The sequence below is a fragment of the Dipodomys ordii genome, unplaced genomic scaffold (genome assembly GCF_000151885.1).
Source record: "Dipodomys ordii isolate 6190 unplaced genomic scaffold, Dord_2.0 Scaffold20, whole genome shotgun sequence".
NCBI lineage: Eukaryota > Metazoa > Chordata > Mammalia > Rodentia > Heteromyidae > Dipodomys > Dipodomys ordii.
The window spans coordinates 7178973-7199909 of NW_012267236.1; the positions used below are offsets into that span (position 1 = coordinate 7178973).

Here is a 20937-nt window from a genome sequence, read left to right on the forward strand (position 1 = left end):
TCTTAATCTGTTCACTTCCTCACACCATCAGACCATATAATTAATAGAGCAGGTTTATTAATCTTTGCACTATCATCTGAGAGAGAATAAATGTGTATATGTTATATTGTGTGTGTGTGTGTGTGTGTGTGTTATGGACTGAATGTTTGTGTCACTCTAACATTTACATATTGAGATCCTAAACCTAAAGCAATGGTATTAGGAGTTGTGAGATTGTTGGTTTAATTGATGTCATAAGGATACAGACTCCACAATGGGAATAGTGTCCTTATAATAGGAAGAGACTCCTGGGCTTCTTCTCTGCCATGAGCTGTCAGAGTAGGAAGGTGGTCATTTGCAAGCCAGAAAGAAGGCCAACAACAGACACCACCAAATCTGCTACTCTCTTCATCTTAGACTTTCCAGCAGCTACAGCTCTGAAAAAACAGATTTCTGCTGCTTAAACTACCTAGTCTGTGGTATTTTGCTATGGCAATTCAAGCTGACTATGACAATTTATGTATACGTATATTCATATTCTTTCAGTATATATACAACGTGTATACATATATACATATGTATATACTTTTCAAATATACACACTCATTGTTATGATTAATACAAGTATACTTAAAAAGACATTGTGAGATCTGGGTGTGGTGGCACACACCTATTATCCCAGGACTTGGGAAGCAAAGAGAGGCAGAGGAGGGAGCAAAGTCTAGGTTACACAGCAAGGTCCTGTCTTAAAACAAAAGGCATAATAAATTAATATATTAATATTAATAATAATATGAAATGCCACAATTATTATTTTAATTTTCAGGAATCTGAAGTGCTTTTAAAAAGTTATCTTTCACCTATAGTTCAGTGGTGTACAACTGTGATGTACAATTCTGTGGTTTGACAAAACATGTAGAGTTGTATATCTACTACCATAATTGTGACCCAAAGCAATTTCATCACCCTAAAATTTGCCATCTCTTTTGCTGTCAAGGCCTCCTGGACTCTTGTGTTAAAAGTTTTGCCATTCAAAACAGGACATCAATCCTGGCCCAGTGACTCATGCCTATGATCCTAGCTACTCAGGAACCTCAGATCTAAGGATAGAGGTTCAAAGCGAGCCTGGCAGGCAAACCCAGGATATTCTCATCTCCAGTTAACCAGCAAAAAGCCAGAAGTGGAGGCAAAGCTCAAGTGACAGAGTACCAGCCATGAGTAGAAAAGCTGAGTGAGAATAAGAGACCCAGCGTTCAAGCCCCACTACTGCACAAAAACAAACAAAAATGCCTGAGGACACTGTACTTAAAAAGGACTGGAAAAACTACCTCACAGTGTTGGTTACCAACTTTAAAAATATTTTTAAACCGCCTTTTTTTATATGGTGGCTTCTATTTCTATCAAGTGTTTGGCATAAAAGACTATAAGGGAAGGTGAATGAAACAACAGACAAGCAATTAAAGATTTGGTATAGATTTCAAGATAGTATGAAGAAAAAAGAAGCAAGCATCTGACGATAGACTGCATATATCTGAGAGAAAAAGAAATGTCTAGGAGAAGTGGAGAAAAACAGTGAATTGAATAAAGCTGATGAGTGATCATTTACAATGAAAAACAATAAGCTTTGCTTAGAAGCAAGACAGTGATAAGATCATGTTTGTGTCCTTAAAAGACCACTGTCGAGCTGGGAAGGTGGCTCAGCATGCATGAGGCCCTGGATTCGATTCCTCAGCACCACATAAGCAAAAAGAAAAAAGCCAGAAGTGGCGCTGTGGCTCAAGTGGTAGAGCACTAGCCTTGAGCTGCAGAGCTGAGGGACAGCGCCCAGGCCCAGAGTTCAGGCCCCACGACAGGACCCTTCCCCCCCCCCAAAAAAAAAGACCACTGTCTAGGGTAGCAATTGGGGAAGAAGTAGATGCAGTGAGACTACTGTAGCTCAGATAAACTTGATTTAAAACCATAAGAAGAACAAGAAAGTTTCAATGGCCTCATGGCTCACATAGTTTTAGAGTGTCATTCCGAGAACATCCTTAATTCATCAGTGATTCCTTGTAGAAAACTGGAAAATTCAAAACACAATGCAGACAGACATCTAACAATGTGGTCAGCTAGATAATCTGGAGATCTCCTAATACAAAACACTTAAAACTGTTGGATAAAACTTCTAAGCAAATAGTTATATTCCCTTCAAAGTAAGGGTGCCTGATCTGGGTACCTAGGATTCAGCAATCTCCAACACATGGTACACAAGCTGCCATGAGCGTAGTAGGCACTGAGCAGTCTCAGACAGATGCACAGAGCATGCCCTTCCTTGCCCACCCTGTCCAACAAAGGGAGTTGAAGAGGGTTGAGGCAAGGGAGTCACAGGGATCAAAGTCTGTTTCAGAAGATTAATCTGGCAGAGAGGTGTGGAACAGGGCTAAGGAAAAGGGTGAGGTGAGGAGTATGCAAGGTCACTGTGGAAGTGCCATTAACTGGCAGCTGTTTAGATGGCAAGCAAGGCAGATGGAACATAGGATGCCTCAATTTCATGGCTGGGGTCACTAGAGGGATGGTGGAGCCATTAATGAAAAGAAAAACTAGAAAATAAGAATGGATTTGGGAGAAAGGTAAATGGACAGTGTTAGATGATGTTTGTATTTTTAAATTTTAAGTGTTTATTTTTCATTGTTTTAAATACTTTATTGTCATTTACACAAAATAATGAAGATGGAATTGTGACATTTTCATACATGTTTATGACATACTTTAATCGTATTCACTTCCCACCATACAATACTTCAGATGTTAGAGTTACAACTACGGATAATTTTAGCGTGAGATAGTGTTCAAAGTTCACAAATCTAGAACAAGGATCTCTTGGAAGATCCTTGGGAGAAAGTCTCACTGTGTAGCCCAAACTAGCCAAACTGGTGATTCTCATGCTTAAATTTCCCCAGAGCTGGGATTACAGGTGAAAAACAAGAACAGTGAGTCCCATGTGAAGTATAAACATTAGCTTCAGAAGAACATGTTATTCCCCATAGTATATTTAAGACTTTTCTTTCTGTGCATTTTTCTGGGGTAAAGTCCATGGTTCTTATCAGATTTTCAAAGAGGTCTATGGCAATCTGCTTTTCTTTAAATACGTGTCAACTTTGTATACATTTAACCTTTGGTGTTCATATTTCCACTGGGATGTGTCTGCTTGTCAATTTCATCTATCCCATGTGAGATTCACTGGTGGCTCTCACCAAGCTAGAAATATTTTAGAACATTTTCCCTGCCACATTCTAATTCCTCTGCCCCCACCAACAACATGACCTATGTTCTTGTGAGCTACCGCTGTACATCTCAGACTCCCCATGAAAAAATATCTTCTTACTTGTGAATAAAAATAAACAAACAGTAGTCACATAAAATAGTAAACATTTAGAACATTGCTGTTGGAAAATGGTGTTAAATCAAAAAGCACACATTTCTCATTGTTATTGCAGAAAAAAAAACAACTCTGTCCCAAACCTTTGAGATGTTCAGCAGAAAGTGTTAGGCTTGATCTTTGGAACGAAAACAATACAATTTACATTTCAGACTACTCATTATACTATAGAGAAAGGCACAGAGCTGTCCTAAGATAGAAAATAAACCCAAGATAGATAATTTAGAGTTAAACAAGTTTAAGAAACATATATCAGTGAGATTTGAGTTATAATAGATTTATATGTGTCTTCTTTCTAAATGTGCATTTTTTTAATCTGAAAAGAAACCAAGTATGTAACCATCACTAACTTAAGCAGCTGGGGAGATGGGAACTGTACATCAGAATACTTCCAAAAATATATTTGGGACTCATTAATCCTCCTTACCCCCCCATACTCCATTCTACTTCCTTTTTTCACAATGGTTCAAAGCAAAGACTGAGCCCTTGATCTTTTGGGAGACACAGGCAAGACAAAGGGCCAAACTCACTAAATGAAAACTTGCTTAACTTTTCAGAATTCCATTCAAAGTCACGAAGAACCTTCTGGCCCTACTCCCAGACTAGTAAAATGAGCATCTCAAGTCCTTAAAGACTAAGATGGCTCTTTCCACCAAAACCAAATATACATCTCCCCTGGCAGCTGGTTGTCTTAGCATACTTTAGACTGTATATTTATGAAGGGGGAGGGGGAACCTCTCCAGAAGCACTATGTTTATTATAGGATTATCTGAGTGACTCTCAAGTAAACATGAGTAAATTAAACCATGTTTGCTATGATGTGCTATTACTTAAATTCTGATATAAAAATCACCTCAAGAGACCTAAGGGTCTCTTTTTTGAGACAGTAGATCTACATATGTAAAATATATGTATATTACATTTATATGCATATATTTTAAAATATAAGAATTATTTTTCCTTCTAATTGATCTATGCTGAGACAATTTTTAAATTACTCTAAAAGTCTTTTGAGCATCTATAATGAGGTATTCCATTATATTAGATATTAAATTCTGTAGTACATTTGAGTAGAATCATAATATATTGAATTTGCTTATTGTATTAAAATTTACTTTATCTGATTTATGAGAATAAAATATCCTTACCCATCATTTTAAGTAGTGTTATTTTAATTTTCATCTCCCTTACTCTTTTCCTAAGTTCTTTAGTCAAGTTTCGATTTAAACCAGTCTGTGAATTATCCACTCTAAATATCCCCAGAGACCATGTTTGTGGCCAGGTAAACCAAGGGGAAAAGGAGGTCAGACAGGCCAAAGTGGGATATGAGGTCACATGAGACCAAAACCATATTCACAACAAGTTGTTATGTCGAAAACGAACTTTACAACTCAGCTGAGATCTTCTAAAACATAAACACCTTCTACTTTTCAGGAACAGTGGACCATAAAGGACACTAGCATCCTAGTTACATGGCACAGACCAAGAAATACCTATGGAGACCATTTGCCTTTCTAGGCACATAGATCACAGCTTTTGCGCTTTGGGAAGACATGTCTGTCAGTGAGGACTAGGAATGAGTTCAAGTGGGGACCAAGGCAGGACCATCTTGGCAGGAGATGAGTCATGGTTCATCATTCTTCAATCAATGGAAACAGAGGCCCACCCTTAAGGAGTTTACAGATCATGAAACAATGTGGTAACAGAGGCATGAACATAGGAAGGACAAATCTAGTTTTACTGGGGAGGCAAGAAGTGGAGGGCAGAAAAAATTCCATACACAAGGTAGTTACTGAGAAGATCTAAGAAGATGGATGGAACTTGGACAGACCCTTCAGAAGTGGGACATAAATCCAAAGTTCAAGTCAAAAGGCCCGTCTGAGCAAAGGTTATAAAAACAAATGGAAAGCATATCCAAAAAAAAATCACAAAAATCTCAGTTTGGCTAAACAATAGACTATGTGTAGAGTTTGAACAGGGTGAAAAATTAAGTTGGGACAAGTCAGATGAAGAGATGTATAACAGTTCTGCTGGCAATATATGATAGTTTTGAGCAAGGACATTGTATGACTAGAACTACCGAAAGGGACAGTTCTGGAGCTGGATATTAAAAAGTTGGAAGTTAAAATTAGGAAGAGATTAGAAGTTAAAAGTCCACTGAAAGGCTGGACAAGATGGGAGGCAGAAATTGAGGAATACAGTTCAAGTCCAGATACAGAAAAAAAAAAAAAGGAGTTTGAGAGACTCCATCTCAAACAATGGCGGGGTGTGGTATCTTGCGGCTATTTGAATAGCCCAATGGTTGGGCACAGTGGCTTCTGCCTGTGATGATTACTGACATAGAGAGGCACCAAATAGGATGATCACAGCCTAGCTTGGCCCAAGACCATACCTTGAAACAGTTAGTGCAAAAAGGGACAAGAGGTCTGGCTCAAGTGGTAGAGTACCTGCCTAGCCAGCCTAAGAGCCTAAGGGTCTGAGGGCCTGAGAGTTCATTCTCCAGCACCACCAAAAAGGAAAAAAAAAGTCATCTAGAGACATGATACTTGAAGAACAGAGTCAGAAAATGAATTCAAGACATAGTGGAGAGTAATTTCTAATACAAAAGAACTGTCTGGCTCACAGGGGTGGGTAGCTGGTAGATGAAGCACTTAGGCAATGTTGTGAAGTGAAATAAGAGTCTAAGAAGAAATGCTACCTCACTGGGGAATATTAAGTTCAGCTTTAGAAAGTTTGCATTAGAGGTTACAGTAGAACATAGACAGTTATCTATTAACATGGTGAGAAAGGTAGATCTAGAAACGGAGTCACAGTTAAGATTAGAAATGAGGACTTGGCATTCATCCACAAAGAAGTAAGGCCACAAAAATGGTCTAGTGTTATAACCATAGGAAACATAATTCAACACAATTTAATGAGCTGAAAAGAATGTAGGGGCAGTGAAATAGATCAGAAAAGGGTCTAAGAACATCAGGTTATAGAGGAAAAAAGGCCATATTATAAAACACATGCCAGGAACACTATCATAAGGTTCATACAGCATGCTAAAATGAACAGCAGTTTCAACACTTAAAAATATTAAATACATACCTTTTTATTACTGTTACAGTGTTGGTTATTTAATCTCCAGAGAAGCCTCCTTACATTGGAAGAGCAAAGCTTTCCAAAACCTTCCAAGCCTCCTCTCTCTAAGCCAAAAAGAAATGTAATCGCCTTCTTCCAAGAACTCTTATGGTATTAATAAGCATTTTCTTAGGTATTTATACAACTCAGGACACATTGACTGAACACTGTCTGTGGGCTGAACACTACAACTGGAATAGATACCAATGAAATTGAGACTTCCTCTTCCCCATCTTTATAGAAGAAGTGGAGCTTAGAAAGTTTCATAACTTGAGCCAAGATTGTCAGTCAGTAAGTGAAGGAACAGAGGGCTTCTGACGCCAACTTATCCCGTGTGTGTGTGTGTGTGTGTGTGCGCGCGCGCATGCACATGTACGCACACATGCAACTAAATCACAAGTTATAACTTGCCATATTTGCTTCTAACTCCTTACTGTACTTTAAACAAATTAGGGCACAGGTCATCTCTGCCTTTATCAAGAACCAACAAAATGCCTAGCAGAAAGAAAAGAAAGAAGGAAAGAAGGAAGGAAGGAAGGAAGGAAGGAAAGAAAGAAAGAAAGAAAGAAAGAAAGAAAGAAAGAAAGAAAGAAAGAAAGAAAGAAAGAAAGAAAGAAAGAAGGAAAGAAAGAAAGAAAGGAAGAAAGAAAGAAAGAAAGAAAGAAAGAAAGGAAGAAAGAAAGAAAGAAAGAAAGAAAGAGAAAGAAAAGACCCTGAACTCAGTTCTCACTGGGTGTTGTTGCTGGAGAATGAACACACACATACTAACAGTAGGCATTTATGGGCTGGTAAGCTTTGAGTACTTATTTCCAAGGCGGACTGTAACTTAACAACAAAAAGTTCTAAAAACAAACTCTGTACTTGTGAAAGATGCCACCTGGTCTGCCTCAGGGGCTGAAGTTGTCTTTTTATGCACCGAGTGGGAACAGCACAGGGAGTGACGAAGCTGGTTTTCTTCAAACCACTCCGACTAACTGATTGGAGCCAAGAAAAAGGCCCACACCTTTCAGAGAGGAGCACTACGCAGACTCTGGTACCCATTTCACCTTTGCTTTCAATGCAAGGATTGCCAACAGTCTGGGAACGAGGAGAAGGTAGGGCATGTTTAGTGCCAGCTCTGATGATGTAACTTTAGCATTCACAACTTCTGCCAGGAAAAAGAAAAACAACTGGTTTAGAAAGTATTTTTCTTGTTCCTAATAATCAACCAGAATCCACTTTGCATTTCTGACTACTACCTTTTGTTTTCTTTATATATATAACATTAACTTACTTTAAAAAATGAATAGGATTTTAATGCCTAATCCAAATGACTGTTTTTAATTCCTTGGAAAACAAATGCATAGGGCCTGAAATGTGTTTATGTCCTCTGTGCATGAAGAACACGAAGTTCTTCTCAGAAGTGTTTATTCTGCAGCCATGCACATGTGCAGTGGGAAACCTGGAAACAATAGGCTGCTCAGCACCACAGGCAGCCTTGCGCCACAGGGCTGACTGAGACACCAGGCAACTATTCCTGGACTTTGGAGAAACCAACAGACTTTAGAAATGGGACTGTATTTCAAAGCATCATCCGATTATAACACACAAGAGTTTTCTACCAATGTATCTGACAAATGTTTCCTTTTGTGGGGATGTCTAATTTGGGCACATTTTTTGTGTCTGTAGAATATTTAGGGCACAATGAATTCATGCCTCTTTTTACACGATATGACCCTAAAGTAATCTTGTTTTTTTCAAGTGGGGCTTGATTTTAAGATCCTTGCCTCCCCGTCCCCCATGGATAATTTGGGGTGGAGCAATAATAGCTATACTGAAGGTGTTTGTCAGGCTCAAAAATCTTTCTTTGTCCATGAACTCTGATTCAAGAACACAAGTCGCCTCTTGTTAATGTTTACCTAATATGGGTCAGGCTATTGGTCTCCCTAAACATTTACCTATCAGATATACTGCCAAAAGAACAGTATCAGCGAGGAAAAAGTTGGGCATCAGCACTGAGCAGGTCCACAGGGGATGCTTTTCCCATGACTTCTTAAGATCTCTCCATGACTGAGTTTAAAATCAATGTTAACTGTTGATGAGACAGCATAAAACGTAAGTATCAAGTAAGAGTTTAACACAATATTAAAAAGATAATATGAATCCCTTTTCATTCAATTCTTAAGCCCTTTCACAAGCCGAGAGCCTTCTTAAAATGGCATTGCTTCTGTTCCATGCTCTGAATTCTGCAAGAATGAACCACGGCTATTATAGAAGTCCCCTCTTATCCACGAAGACAATATGATCCCTGAAACTGCAGGTCACACTAAACCTCAAATATACAATGCTTTTTCCTAAACATACATTCAAACATCTGATAAAGTTTAACTTATAAATAAGGCACAATATTGACAACTAACAATAATTCTATAATAAAACAGAACAACTGTAACTTTTACAGTTTGAGGTGCAATAGCAAAACTAGCACAGATTTCTTTTTCTTTCTATACAGTTTCATGAACATTTGTTTCATAGCTCTCAGCAACCTCAACAAATACTTATTAATTCTTCCCTTATTAAGAACTTCCAACTTCTCACATAAAGGAAAAACTATGCAGCTTCTCTTCGGCATATCCAAATTGTTAGCATCATTACTCTTACACGGTGAGGCCACTATTAAGTAAAATGAGGGCTACGTGAACACAAGCACTGGAAAGGCAGCATATACAGTGTGGACATGCTGGACAAAGGGATGATTCATGTCCCTGACAGGATGGTACAAGATTTTATCATGCTAAGACAAATGGTATACAATTTAAAATTTATGAGTTATTTGTTTCTGGAATTTTCCATTTAATATTTTCAGACCACAGTTGACTGTGGGTAACTGAAAGCTCAGAAAGAGAAACCACAGATAAGGAGAGACTATACAACAATAATTTTAGCAAATATGCAAGTCCTTATAAAGTCATAGCTCAAGTTTATTGCCTTCCATTTTAACCCAGGCTAAACCATGATAACGTCTACTTACAACACAGGAACTTTTGGTTGTTCACTTCTGTAATATGAATGCAGTTATTGTAAGTGAATTTGTTCCAACCCAGGAAATTTTGAGAATTTCCAATACAGTGGTTAATTTTTTTGGTGAGAATCACTAAGAGTCTATAAATGACTGCCAATTAGGTAATAATGATAAGACTTGTTCCTTAACAATAAGTAGCCACCTCTCAAACTAAAGCTATATTAGCAGACTACAATTAAGTCCCAAGAAGGCTACCCTGATTGTGTATGGGAAAATGGTAGGTAGGGAGGGCATTTGACTAAGGCTATAGAAAATGTTTTCTTCAACAGGAAGAAAGGGTTACACATGGAACAATGTTAGCAAAGGTTCAGCAGCAAGAATGGAGGCAAACTTGACAAAGGAGCCAAAGACATACAATGGAAGAAACACAGCTTCTTCAACCACTGGTGCTGGGAAAACTGGGCGGCCACATGCAGAAGACTAAAAGTGGACCTCAGCCTATCACCATGCACCAACATCAACTCAAAATAGATTAAAGAGCTTAACATTAAACCTGAATCTCTGAAACTACTGCAGGACAGAGTAAGAGAGCACTTGAACTTATAGGCATAGGAAGGAACTTCCTGAACAGAGTCCCAGGGTCACAACAAGTTGGAGAGAGACTCGACAAATGGGACTACCTTAAAATAAAAAGCTTCTGCACAGCTAAATCTATCTCAACCAAGCTAGAAAGACAACTAACTAATTGGGAAAAAATATTTACCAGCAATATATCAGACAAGGGGTTAATATCCAATATATACAGGGAACTCAAGAAACTAATCCCTCCCAAACCTAACAAACCAATTACTAAATGGGCAAGGGAACTAAAGAGAGACTTCTCAGATAAAGAAATAAAAATGGCAAAGAAATACATGAGGAAATGTTCACCACCCCTGGTTGTGAAGGAAATGCAAATAAAGACATCCCTGAGATACCACCTTACCCCAGTCAGAATGTCCCACATCTACAAGTCAGCCAACGACAAATGCTGGAGGGGATGCGGAGAAAAAGGAACCCTATTACACTGCTGGTAGAAATGTACACTTATACAACCACTTTGGAAAGCAGTCTGGAGGGTCCTTAGAAAGCTAAAGATTGACCTCCCTTACGACCCAGTCATACCACTTCTAGGTATCTATCCTGAACAAGAGGAACCAATATACAAGGACACATGCACCTCCATGTTTATTGCAGCACTGTTCACAATAGCTAGGATATGGAAACAACCCAGATGCCCCACCACAGATGAATGGATCCAAAAATTGTGGTATCTATACACAATGGAATATTATGCAGCCATTAGAAATGACAGAATAATGACATTTGCAGGGAAACGGATGGAGCTAGAAGAAATCATGTTGAGTGAGGTAAGCCAAGAGCAAAGAGACAAATGGTACATGGTCTCCCTGATAAGTGGATGTTAAATCCAAAATGTTAGGTGATACGACCAAATTAACAGGGCTTAAGAAACAAAGAACTCCCACTCATCTGGTTGAACCACTACTAAATAACCCCATGCTGTTGATCACATGTATGGTATATATGTGTATGCTGTTATATGTTATAGACTGTGATAGACAATTTGCTCCAGGAAAGTTAGAATGAGTTTGTGACTTTAAATGAGCATCCCTATCCCACAATACTGTGAAATTTAGGAAATTATGTAATCACTTAATCACAATTAAAAAAGAAAACACCAGAAAACCAGAAGTGGCGCTGTGGCTCAAGTGGTAGAGCATGAGCCTTGAGCTGAATTGCTCAGGGACAGCTCCCAGGCCTAGAGCTCAAGCCCCATGAATGACAAAAAAAAAAAAAGAGAGAGAGAGATCTTTCATGTGATTGTTTCTAGCATATTTATAAGATTATGTCTTTGTTGCTTTGTATGTCCCTCCCTCATGGTATAACCCCTGCTTTCACTATATATGATGTTGGTATATGTGGAGGGGAAGGGGAAAAAATAGTTAAAACAGGGATACAGGAGGACCCATTGCAACAATGAGATGTACAAGTCGTTATGTCAAAAAACGAACTTTACAACTTTGGTGGGGGGGAGGATGAGAAGGGATGGGAAGGAGAAACAAAGGAGGAGGCTACAATGCTTGATAAGAAATGTACTCATTATCTTGCCCATGTTATTGTAACCCCTCTGTACAGTATTTTCACAATAAAAAAAATACGTTTACTAAAAAAAAACAACAACTTCAGATAGTACTAAATATCCCTTCAAGTTGGGAACCACTGGCACTTATATAGATAAAGACCAATGAATAAAAACTGGTTTTATCTGAAAATAAAGAGTAGAGGCAAACTGAGAAAATGTGAACTAAGTCTGGCTATGGGATGGCTTAAAGGAGAAGTAATAGAAAAGTGCAGCATCTAGTTCTTCACACTGAAAACAGAGAATAGCCTGGCACTGGAGGCTCATGCTTGTAATTCTAGCTACTCAGGGGGCTAACATCTGAGGATCATAGTTCAAAGCCAGCCAATGCAGGAAAGTCCTTGAGAATTTGATCTACAAGTAACCTTCAGGGACAGTGCTCAGGCCCTTAGTTCAAGCCCCAGGACTTGTATGCACACACACACACACACACATATGCATGCATGTGTACTACATACACATACATGTATATACATGTATACACGTGTATACACAACAGGAAAGAAGGTTGAAAGCTAGATTTTGGGAGTCAGAAAATGACTCTTTAAATGTATTTTCCCTTATTAGTTTCTCATATTATATTATATTTTTAGAGTAAAAATATTTTACTAGAAAGCTTACTTGCAATCTAAGTATAATAATTTCAAAGAAAAATAACCTAGATTTTGGTAAATATTTGATGTTTTTTTGAGCTGGAAAAATCCCATCTATGGCTTAAGTAATACATTTAGTTTTTTCCACATTTTGTAATTGTTTCTTTAATAATCTTTTGTTCTTAACTCAGTACATACACACAGAGAGGGCTAGTCTGGAACAAGTACTTGCTCACTTATTCATGCATCCTTTCCTTTTCTGCTTTGTCTTATCCCTGGCTAACCACTCATTCTTCTGCTATGAACTCTATTAGTAACAATAACAACACTAAGTACTACTATTGCTGAGGGTTTGCTGTCGTGCTAGGCACTGCAGTTAATGTTTTATGTGCTTAATAGTTCAAACAACAGTTTGAAATAGGTATTACTATGTCTATGTTATGACCAAGGAAACAAGCACAGAGATGTTAAATAGTTTGCCAGCTCCTAAATGGCAGAATCTGTTTGACTCAATAGTCTCTGGCCTCTTAGCACTTCATTGTACCTAGCAATCCTCTAACACAGGTCAGTACTGGCAATGCACATATAAAACATTCAAGCCAGAAGCAGTGGCTCACATGCATAACATCAGTGATCTGGGAGGCAGAGATTGGGATGAACATGGTTCGAGGCTAGCCTAGGCAAAAAGTTCACAACACCTCATTCTTAACCAACAAAAAGCTGGGCATAATGATACATGCCTGTCATCCCACCTAAGTGGAAAGTGTAAATAGTAAAATCAGGCTAGCCCAAGAATAAACACGAGACTCTATTAAAAAATAATGCAAACAAAAAATACTATGGACATGGCTCAAGTGGTAGAGCACCTGTCTAGTAAGTAAGAAGCCTTGAGTTCAAGTCCTAGTACTGCCAAAACATTACATATATAAAGTAAACATTCACTGAATGCCCGCTTCTCTGAAATTCTGTTCTAGAAGCTGTCAGAAATACAAAAATAATGAGAGTCTCCCATATTTGAGTATAACAGCTATATACTGTATCTATACTATGGGGTGTCCATGACTTATAACTTAGTACTCCTAAGGTCACAGAGGATACAAATGGCTCAGAAGAAGAATGTTAGATGGTGACCACATCTACTCACAGGCAGAAATCAGCCAACCCCAACTAAATGACTAACAAAGGACTTTAATAATACATTTCCCTCAGAATATGTAAAAACTCTGCTGATGAAAAATCTGTCATGTCAGTGGTTCCAACCAAATCTGCTTATAATCCATTTTCAATGACCCTCAGCTTCCTTTGAAGTAGAATAAGCTACTAAAGCATCTGGTCAACAATAAGCACATTGTTAAGTGAATCCGTATAAAACTTATTACTATGGAGAAAAGCTACTTGGGAGAATAAGTGTGATATCACACGGCTTCTACTATGTAGCTGGATGCTATCTCAAATCATATGCAGCTGTTTAAACAAAGAGACAATTCAAACATCATCTTTTTAAACTATCTTGCTTTTTTCCTACCACTTTTACTAACTTCTAAATACTTTTCTTACTATTTTAGAGACACTAGTTATATTTTTTTCCATAAACTAACAACTGTCAGGTCAGGTTTTACTTTTAGTCCTCTTTAGGTAACATGATTGCTCATGAACCTCAAGGCATACATGGAGGGAATCACAACTTTGGACTCTTGTCTGTACTTTTCTCTCCAATATTCAAATACCCAGATTTCACACACAAACTGCACAAATAATGTTCATGAGAGATTACATTCTCAAGCACTATCTGCATATACTGTGCCATTAGAACTAATGCAGCAAATTTCTAAGGAAACCAAAGTTAATAAAGAGAAATCATTTTGAGTTCACAAGTGACAATGGAAAGAGCAAGGACCACACTGGTGAGCCAGGAGAAGCACAGGCTACTTAATGACATTGACACTTACTGCTCAATTCGGGGTGACAAGTACAGCTTGGGGTACACCTGGGTAGCTTCAGTGTCCTCAAAACTGACAGAAAGGAGGGCCACATCTTCTCCAGGATCTTCATTTACATCCTTAGACAGGAAGTGAAAAACAGTATCATGAGTATCTGCTCTCTGAACTTTGTGTGTGTGTGTGTGTGTGTGTGTGTGCGCACGCACGCACACGTGTACTCGCGCATGCTGGTCCTAGGGCTTGAACTCAGGGACTAAGTGCTATGCCTGAGCTTTTTTTTTTCCCTCAAAACTAGCTCTCTACCACTTGAGCCACAGCTCCACTTCTGGCTTTTGTTGGTCATTTATTGGAGGTAAGAGTCTCACAAACTTTCCTGCCCAAGCTGCCTTCAAACAGTGATCCTCACATCTCAGCCTCCTGAGCTGGTAGGATTGTAGGCATGAGCCTATGATTCTTCTGCGTTAGTGCCTTGAATACTGGGATTATACCCCACCACACCCAGTTTTCTTCAAATATCTTATTAATGAAGAGCCAGCTCATAGTCTCTGTCATTGAAGCCATGCTTTGTGAGCTCCTTAATCAAGCTGAACAGTTCAGGACATCCTTTACCACAAAACTCATCACTCCTCTACAGCTATGGCTCTCAAAGTTCTTGACCAAAAACACTGCCATAAAGAGTGAGGCACAAGCCCCTACAAGTCACTTATTCCCACATCCAGGTAGAGGAGGGGAGTGAATCTTTTGGTAACAAAAAATGAGTGAATTGTAGTAAACATATAGGTTAAACATTTCCATGCTAAAACATCAACACAAAACATTAAAATACTCAGTAATCTTATTATACCTACCTTTATGGTATGCCGCAAATTACTTAAGTAACAAAACTTTGCCAGAAATATGTCCCCACAAAGTATGCCATCATACAAGTAAATTGAATGAATACGTGTCTACTTCATTACAATGGACATGGATGGTCTACATATCTTAAATGTCAATTCATAAGAATGCAATGGATAAAATACTGATCTAAGTATGATTATTGTGATCAATGTACCTGAACATTGTAATGTATCTAAACAAAAGTAAAAAAAAATAAAGCTGAAGTTGTTGTAATTTATAACTAAAAAACAAGAATAGAAATACTTTGGCTATCGGAATCAACCAAGACAACATTGATGAAGTGTCCTAAATCAATTATTGCCAAATCAAGTATCTGCCATGAAATATCTATTCTGAATAAAATACTGAATTAGAATAACTCTAATACCATGCCTATTTAAAATTTCTGTAAATCAATAAGCTGGGCAAGATGTTGTACTCCTGTGGTCCAGTTATGCAGGAGACTATCTGCAGGAAGATCAGACCAAGACAGGCCTAGGAAATAAATGCAAGAATCTACCCAAAAAGTCAAGCAAAAAAAATGACAAGAAGCATGGCTCAACTGGTGGACCACCTTGAAAATATAAGGCCCTTAGTTCAAATCACAGTAAGACCCCCCACCAAAAAAAGAGGCACAAGAGTGAAATGCACATATGAAACAAGAATCATAATGTATCTTTCATCCTAAAAGTTAAATTTTTAAAAAGAAAGAAAGTAACCTTGCTAGGCTCTACCTAGTCTCCCCTAAAATTCCTAATCTCTCTCATTGAGAGGTGTCTTTGCTCTTTGACTCTACTAGTTCAAGGTTACTCTCTCTAAGGACACACACTAAACACAGCAATGTTTCTCCATCCTTTTCTTACTTGGTGTCTAAACAGTTTGGGACATGGACGATCTCTTGGACTCTAGTTTTTTGCTTCAAAAACATTCTTGTCTCTGCTTCTTCCCCTCCCATTTTCATTCTTTATTTAACTTCATGCTTTTTTTAATATATTACAAAAATTTGTTTTGTTTTGTTTTTTTTTGTCAGTCGTGGGGGCTGACCTCTGGGCCTGGGCACTGTCCCTCAGCTCTTCAGCTCAAGGCTGAGCCACAGCACCACTTCTGGCTTTTTTCTGCTTAGTGGTACTGAGGAATCAAACCCAGGGCGGCCTCATGCATGCAAGGCAAGCACTCTACCACTGAGCCAACTTCCCAGCCCAAATTAGGCTTGTTTTAACAATTCAAACCATATAGCTCTCTAGTTCTCAAGGTAACCAATGTCCACTGTGTAGCTTTGGAAGCTTTGTTTGTACTCATAAACACACATTCACACATTTGCATGTAAACACCTCTTTAACCTTCTGTTTTGTGTCCTCTAATAGTTTCATATTATATATATATATATCACTCTATCAACTGCTTTTTAAATATCCATATAAACATTCCCAGGCATGGATTTATCTTTTATTTAACCATTTCCCTGGCAAATTTGTCTCTTGATAGTACTGTAATGAATATTCTTATGTATACATATTTACATATATATGTATATATACACATAAACATACATGTATGTTCTTTTTTGGTGGGGGGGGTCCGGTCATGGGGCCTGAACTCTGGGCCTGGGTGCTGTTCCTCAGCTCTTTAGCTCAAGGATAGCGCTCTACCACTTGAGCCACAGCGCCACTTCTGGCTTTTTTCTTTTTGCTTATGCGGTGCTGAGGAATCGAACCCAAGGCCTCAGGCATGCAAGGCGAGCACTCTACCACTAAGCTACCTTCCCAGCCCACATGTATGTTCTTTACTGATGGGACTCATGTTTCTTAATAGACAACAAAAACAACTTGTTAGGGTAAAGATTTAGAAATATTGTGTTTCTAATGCATTTATAAGATTATCTCTTTGTTGCTTTGTATGTCTCTCCCCCACAGTATAACCCCTGCTTTCACTATATTTGATGTCAGTATAACTTGTGGAGGAGATGGGGAAAAACCAGTTGTTTAAGGATACAGGTGGACCTGTTGCAACAATGAGAAGTACAAGTTGTCATGTCCAAAACGAGCTTTACAACGTCGGTGTGGGGGGGAGGGGGGGAAGGGGAGGGAAGGAGAAGGATTGGGATTGGGGGGAAGGGGGGAGGCTGGGAAGGGATGTGAAGGGTAAACAAAGGAGGAGGCTGCAATGCTTGGTAAGAAATGTACGCATTATCCTGCCCATGTAATTGTAACTCCTCTGTAGAGTATGTTCACAAATAAAATTAAATTAAATTAAAAAAAGATTTAGAAATATTTTACATTTTAATAGAATTTAACATTGTTTTTCTGAAAACTTGGTGCAATTTACATGTGGAACCTTAAATTTCTACATGAAAGTCTATTTACCTTTACCCAAAAAAACTGGGTAGCACTGACTACGATCACTCTTTAATTTAATGTTGGCAATTTGATAACTGAAAACTACATCCCAATGTGAATTCAATGTGAGGTCAAATGACTTTTCACTGAACATTTATATTCCTTCTTTAAATTTCCTGATCAAATCCATTACGTAGTTTTCTTTAAGGTACTTGATCTTTTTTTGTTATCTAGTAGGACTGTCAACCCTTTCTGGCCACATGGTTACAAATATTTTCTTTCATACCAAACATGGTTTAAAAAAGGAGAAGATGGATATAAGAGGAGTTGAACTTGTTCAAAGTATATTTGTATGCATGAAACTTCTTCCTACTATTAATGTATGATAATTCATATATAAAATTAAAAATTTTTAAATCAGTTCTTTTTCTTAGTCTAGCTTTTGATTTTTACTTTGGGGGCAGTTCTGATATCACAGAAAATTTAGACAGTTACAGAATTAATGCTAGTCAATAATTCTGGGATATAAATTTTAAGTAGCAATATAAAAGAAGCATGGATTTAGTTTTTGTGCTTTCTTTTCCCTGAACTGGGGAACCAGTGGATGAGTAAGTAGGAAAGAGAAAGATCTTGGCAGTACCTGGCACCCAGAAATCAGTGTGTTTGTTGAATGAATAAATTAGTGAAGAATAGTCTTTACTTCCTATATCTAATGAATGTTTGTAGGCTCTTGCTTTATAAAATTTGTTGCCACCAATAAAGCCTGAAAGCTAAAGTGCTGACACCTGCCCAATATTAAACCAAGTTCTCTACAACTAGTGGTCTCAACAAGGGAGCCCAGATTTCCAGTCTAAGCTTGCTTATCAAATTTCTCTTTTACAGATGCTAATATTTTCCATCTTGAATTTTCCTTTCTATAAAACATAGAAGATAAAGTTTTAAAATTACTTGGGGTCCTAAACTGATGGAAAGACCTAAGTGCATATCTCTGAAACTCAAAATGTCTAAACTAAGATCGAAGAAATTCTACTCATAGAGACAAAATCATTGTATGATCCAGGCATAAGAATCTTCTTCATACTTAGATTGGCTTCTAGAAGAAAGACCAAAAAAAACGCTGACTTTTTCAAAAGTATCTTTATGTAGTTATACAAAGGAGGAATCATGGAACAAAGCAGTTTATGAATACAATGCATCTTGATCAGTGTCACTCCCTCTCAACATTCTCACTGTCCTTCAATGCACTCCTTCCCTTACTTTTCTTAACTTTGTGGTATATACAATGAATTCTTAACAGCATTATCCCCCCCATCCTCTTCCACTTTTCCTTAGTCTACCTCTCTCCCTTTGGCCCCACCTGCTCTTTTGTATGCATACATATCCTGATGTTGATTTTGTTGAGTTTGACCTAGTCTTTCTAAAAGATTATACTACTTGGGCTCTCTATATAGTCTATTATACTTAATTTATTTGTAACACTTGTGCACAGCCCATCCCATTGTGTTTACTTCTAGATTTATAGGTACACTCTAACTACTACAAACGAAGGAAACCACAGCACCTTTGTTTCTCTGGATCTGGCTTACTTGATTTAATAGACTTCCCCGAAGAAGAAGTAAACATGGCCAATAGACACATGAAGAAATGCTCCAACATCTCTGGCCATAAGGGAAATGTAAACCAAAACAACAATGAGATTTCATCTCACCCCAGTATGAATGGCCATCACCAAGAAAAAACAACAAATATTGGTGAGATGTGGCCAAAAGGGAACTTTAATTTGGGGGGAATGTAAGCTTGTTCAACCAATCTGCAAAGCAATATGGAGATTCCTCAAAAATTAAACACAGAACTACCATATGATACAACAATTCCATTCCTAGGCATTTACCCAAAATATTACAAACCAGGATACAGTAAAGCTATCAGCACAACTATGTTCAATGGACAAATGGATCAAGAAAATGTGGTATATATATAAAATGAAATTTATTCATATATTGGAAAGAATGATATTGTGCCATTCATAAGGAAATGGAAAGACTTGGAAAAGATTCTAGTAAATGAAGTAAGCCAGACCCAGAAAAGCAATGACTTTTAAATACCATCCTCTGAATACTGAATGTCCTTGTGAAAGGTCAAGGTGGCAGTCTATTATTTCAAAACCCAAACCCTGCAAAAAAAAACAAACAAACAAACAACAAAACCTGTCAAAACAACAGAGGCCACTGAGATCATTCACAACCATATATCTATGGATAATTTATAATTAGTTCCATTTCCTACTTTTTAACTTTCTACTTAATTGTTATTCCAGCAAAGGACACAAATGTTTAAAGAACAATCCTCTAAAGAAAGGAATGACCCTGGTTTATATAATCCACGTTTGTCAGCTGACATCTTACAGAAAGCACATGAAATGTTGGTCTGAATATAAACTAAACTAGTTATTTCTAGGAGCTCATTTAATGAACTCTTGTAATCTTTTATTCCTCTTGGTATGGCACATGAGTTTTCCCTGAATTGGTATTTGATTTCTAATAGATACCTACGTTTGATTTTGAGTGCTTAAATAAACCCAAAGAGTTCCAAAAATACAAATCTACACGGTGCTGTTTCCAGTTTCTGTAACTCTAACAAGCTTGTCTCTGTGTTCCCTCCCATCTGGGAAATTAGAAAAGAAGCTCTTGTACCATGGTTCTTAGAAGCTAACATTACAGATGATTATTGTAACCACTAATGGCAGCATTTGGAAAAGCGGGGATAGTTAAGACATAGTAAGGGACATTTAAAAATGTACAAGTATACATTTTCAGGGCTTTTTATCTGCGCCATCTGAAAGTGCCACAGGCTAAAATGAGGAAAAAGATTCCAAATCTGCTAAAGCTACAAAATATTGTGTTTTTCCTTTACAAAATTGCCAGGCACTCACAGCCATGCTCTTCTGCTGAGATCTAACAATGACCCTAGCTCAGTACTGGCTTATAGTACTGGATGCTGGAGCTTATAGTGGGTTTTCACTACAGATGAGCTACTTTTCCTGTTGTATCTCCAGTACATATATAACAATTTGCATGAAAATAAAAAATGGCCAAGCTCATGCCTATAATCCTAGCTACTCAGGCAGCTGAGATCTGATAATCACAGTTCAAAACCAGCCTGGGCAAGAAAGCCTGTGAGACTCTTAGCTCTAATTAAGACCAAAAAGCCAGAAGTGGAGTCAAGACACCAGTGGCTCATGCCTGCAATCCTAGCTTCTCAGGAGGCTGAGATCTGAGGACCATGGTTCAAGCCAGCCCAGTCAGGAAAGTCTGTGAGACTTTTATCTCTAATTAACTACCAGAAAACCAGAAGTGGCACTGTGGCTCAAGTGACAGAGCAATCACCATGGCCCAGAGTTCAAGCCCCAACACTGACCAAAAAGAAAAAAAAAGAAAGCTAAAAGTGAAGTGGTGGCTCAAGCGTAGA

General features: G+C 38.0%; 1 protein-coding gene across 1 annotated transcript in view; it reads right to left on the reverse strand.

Annotated features, from left to right (window-relative positions):
• Positions 1-20937, reverse strand: part of Bre (brain and reproductive organ-expressed (TNFRSF1A modulator)) — a 405798-nt gene that overhangs the window by 161051 nt on the left and 223810 nt on the right. The window contains exon 7 of the mRNA XM_013013787.1: positions 14264-14373. Within this exon, the coding sequence (XP_012869241.1) occupies positions 14264-14373 (110 nt within the window). The remainder of the gene's footprint in view (positions 1-14263; positions 14374-20937) is intronic.